Here is a 2,804-nt window from a genome sequence, read left to right on the forward strand (position 1 = left end):
TAATTTGAGGCAGAGTTTTGCTCTTTTTGTGCAGGCTGGAGTAGAGTGGTGCGATCTTGGCTCACTGCAACCTCCACCTCCCGGGTTCAGGTGATTCTCCTACCTCAGCCTCCCGAGTAGCTGCAATTACAGGTCCACCCCAACTCATCCAGCTAATTTTGTATTTTAGTAGAGATGGGGTTTTGCCATGTTGGCTAGGCTGGTCTTGAAGTCCTGACCTCCAGTAATCTGCCTGCCTCGGCCTCCCCAAGTGCTGGGATTATAGGTGTGAGCCACCATGCCTGCCCATGTTTGAAATCTTGATAGGGATTTGGATTGCTCAAGTGTGTCTATTTGTCGAGGTTCATCATGGGACACATTTACAATGTGTGTAGTTTTACCTCCAAAGAAAATAAATGCTGCAAATAATCATTGGGCTCTAGTTAATGAACCCATTATTCACATCCTGAAGCATTTAGGGGTAAAATGTACTGATGTCCACAATTTACTTTGAAATGCATCAAAAAATCAGATGGATTGATGGATGGAGAGAAGAGAAGGATGGAATGAAGAGAGGGATAGATATGATTTAAAGCGAGTATAGTTAAAGGTGGCAGGTATGTGGATGTTCACTGTACAATTCTTTTGACTTTTCTGTATATCTGAAAATTTTTATAATGGCACATTGGGGAAATTATGCCCCCCACGGATGGTATACACCTGGCAAAACAAAATCATAGGAACAAAAAGATATACATTATACAAGATGGAAGGCTGGGCGTGGTGGCTCACACCTGTGATCCCAGTACTTTGGGAAGCTGAGGCTGGAGGATTGCTTGAGGCCAGGAGTTAGAGACCAGCCTGTGCAACACAGCAAGACAAAGAGAGAGACAGAATGAAAGGGAGGGAGGGAAGAGGGAGGAGAGAGGGAAGGAGGGAAGGGAAGGAGGAATGGAGAGAGAAGGAAAGAAAAGAAGAGAAGGGAGGAAGGAAGGGAGGGGAAAGAGAAAGAGGAAGGAAGGAAAGAGAAAGAAAAGGGAAGGAGAGAGAGAAAGAAAGAAAGATGGAGTAAGGTTGAAATAGAATATAGAGATGAAAAGGAATGAATGATTGAATGAACAAAGATCCCATTGGCCTAATCAGAGCTTACACGCAGCCAGCTGTCACCCACGTGGCTGTGTTGACTGAAGACACATTGATGTACCTCCTTCCAGTTCATAAACAGCTTCTATCCCAATCCCGCCTCTGAGAGCCTCCAGCCTCCATGTCCCTCCCTGAGAACTCCAGAGGACCCTGATTCCATCCATTTCAGCCATGCCCTGGAGCTACAGCTGCATTTCTGCTGGATGTTCCAAGCCCAGAGGTGGCCTGAGCATTTTGAACATCTGGCTTGCAGTGAGGCCGCATGCGAAGCCAGAGCACTCTGTTCCCGACACTCTCGCTTGAGATCTTTACCTGCCCAGAGTCCATGGCTTCGGCCAGCCTCTCAGGGCTCAGCTCCGAGGAGGCCCCTGGCCTTCTGACCCACAAGGATAGCTCCTTCTGAAATGGGTTGGTTGGTGGGGTGGTGAGGGGAGCCCGGTGGGCAGCTGCCCTTCCCCGCACCCCCATCTTTGCACCCCTTACACAGAGCCGAGTGCTGGTCAGTGCCGTCACCTTCAGCTGCATGAAGCTGGGCTGGCTGAGGGGCTCCAGGAGGCTCCGTGACAGGTCCACACACCGCAGCATAACGCCGAGGTTCCCCTCGTAGCAGGCCTCACTGCCCAGCCAGCAGCCGTCAGGGCCCAACCTGCGAAGCCCCTTCCTGCGTCCTCCCAGCCTCCCTGGGCCCTGCCCCCTACTCACCCAGTCTTGGCAGCGGAGTCCGGCTCCTCCTCAGTGGGCACTGCCAGCAGCGGTCGGAGGCCGAGGGTCCGCAGCTGCTGCACGCAGTCCCTCACCTCCTCTGCTGTCTCACCAGCCACAAACTGCCCGTAGAAGGATGCTCGGAGAAGCGCTCCTGAGAGCCGGGAGCCCAGGAGTCGCTGAGACCAGGCCTGGAGCTGGGTGACAGGGAACGAAGGCTCAGCGCAGGTTGCGGGGAGACTTCAGGCTGGTCCTCGGGGTCACTGCTTACCGCCAACCCGTGGGTGACTAGCGGGGGCCAGGCACACAGCCGGAGAACCAGCAAGGCCCGTGTCAGCTCTTTCGTGTGCTTGAGTTGGAAGGCCCCGCCATCAAATCTCAGGGGCAGAAAGCCCCTGGAGGGGGGACCGGCCTGGGAACAGAGTGCGCGGCAGGTCTGGAGCATCTTGAGTTCCTGGCTGCATCCACACCAGGTGAAGGGGCTCTGGAGGCAGCAGGTTCACCAACTGCCCCTTGCCCAGGCTGGGGGCAGTGACTGATGGCACAGCTTCAGGATCACAGGCTTTTTGGCGGGGCAGGGGGGCGGGCAATTAATTATTAACCAATGGGGACAGAGTTCAGAGTAACGGTAACAGGAGGTGAACCCCCAGTAATAGCCTCCACAACCCTCAGCACAACAGCCTGCACTTATTAGGTGACTGCCATGTGCTGGGGAGAGCAGGGGCTCTGGGGCAAGGGTCCCTGGGTTCAGGACATTGGGCTTTGTGATCCGGGGCAAGCTACTTAACTACTTTTGTGGCAACTGCTTCCTCTTAAAATTGAAAATGCTGTAGTGTCATTGAATACATTTGAAAATATGGCTCTCACATTTATAATCTCAGCACTTTAGGAGGCCAAGATCAAGGAGTTGGAGGCTACCCTGGGCAACCTAGTGAGACCCCGTCTCTACAAAAAATACAGATGGCTGGGCATGATGGCAT

At 53.2% G+C, this 2,804-nt stretch overlaps 1 protein-coding gene across 4 annotated transcripts in view; it reads right to left on the reverse strand.

The window, feature by feature from the left end:
• PRODH2 (proline dehydrogenase 2) overlaps nucleotides 1–2,386 on the reverse strand; it is a 12,605-nt gene extending 10,219 nt beyond the window's left edge. For all 4 annotated transcript variants that reach the window (XM_017521208.2, XM_017521207.2, XM_037735814.1 and 1 more), the window contains exons 1-4: nucleotides 2,096–2,386; nucleotides 1,825–2,021; nucleotides 1,606–1,738; nucleotides 1,435–1,521 (exon numbers count right to left, since the gene is read on the reverse strand). In XM_017521208.2, coding sequence (XP_017376697.1) covers nucleotides 1,435–1,521; nucleotides 1,606–1,738; nucleotides 1,825–2,021; nucleotides 2,096–2,269 — 591 coding nt within the window. In that variant the 5' untranslated portion in view covers nucleotides 2,270–2,386. The remainder of the gene's footprint in view (nucleotides 1–1,434; nucleotides 1,522–1,605; nucleotides 1,739–1,824; nucleotides 2,022–2,095) is intronic.
• Nucleotides 2,387–2,804: the final 418 nt, after the last annotated feature.

Source organism: Cebus imitator, unplaced genomic scaffold, assembly GCF_001604975.1.
Source record: "Cebus imitator isolate Cc_AM_T3 unplaced genomic scaffold, Cebus_imitator-1.0 Scaffold979, whole genome shotgun sequence".
Taxonomy (NCBI): Eukaryota; Metazoa; Chordata; class Mammalia; order Primates; family Cebidae; genus Cebus; species Cebus imitator.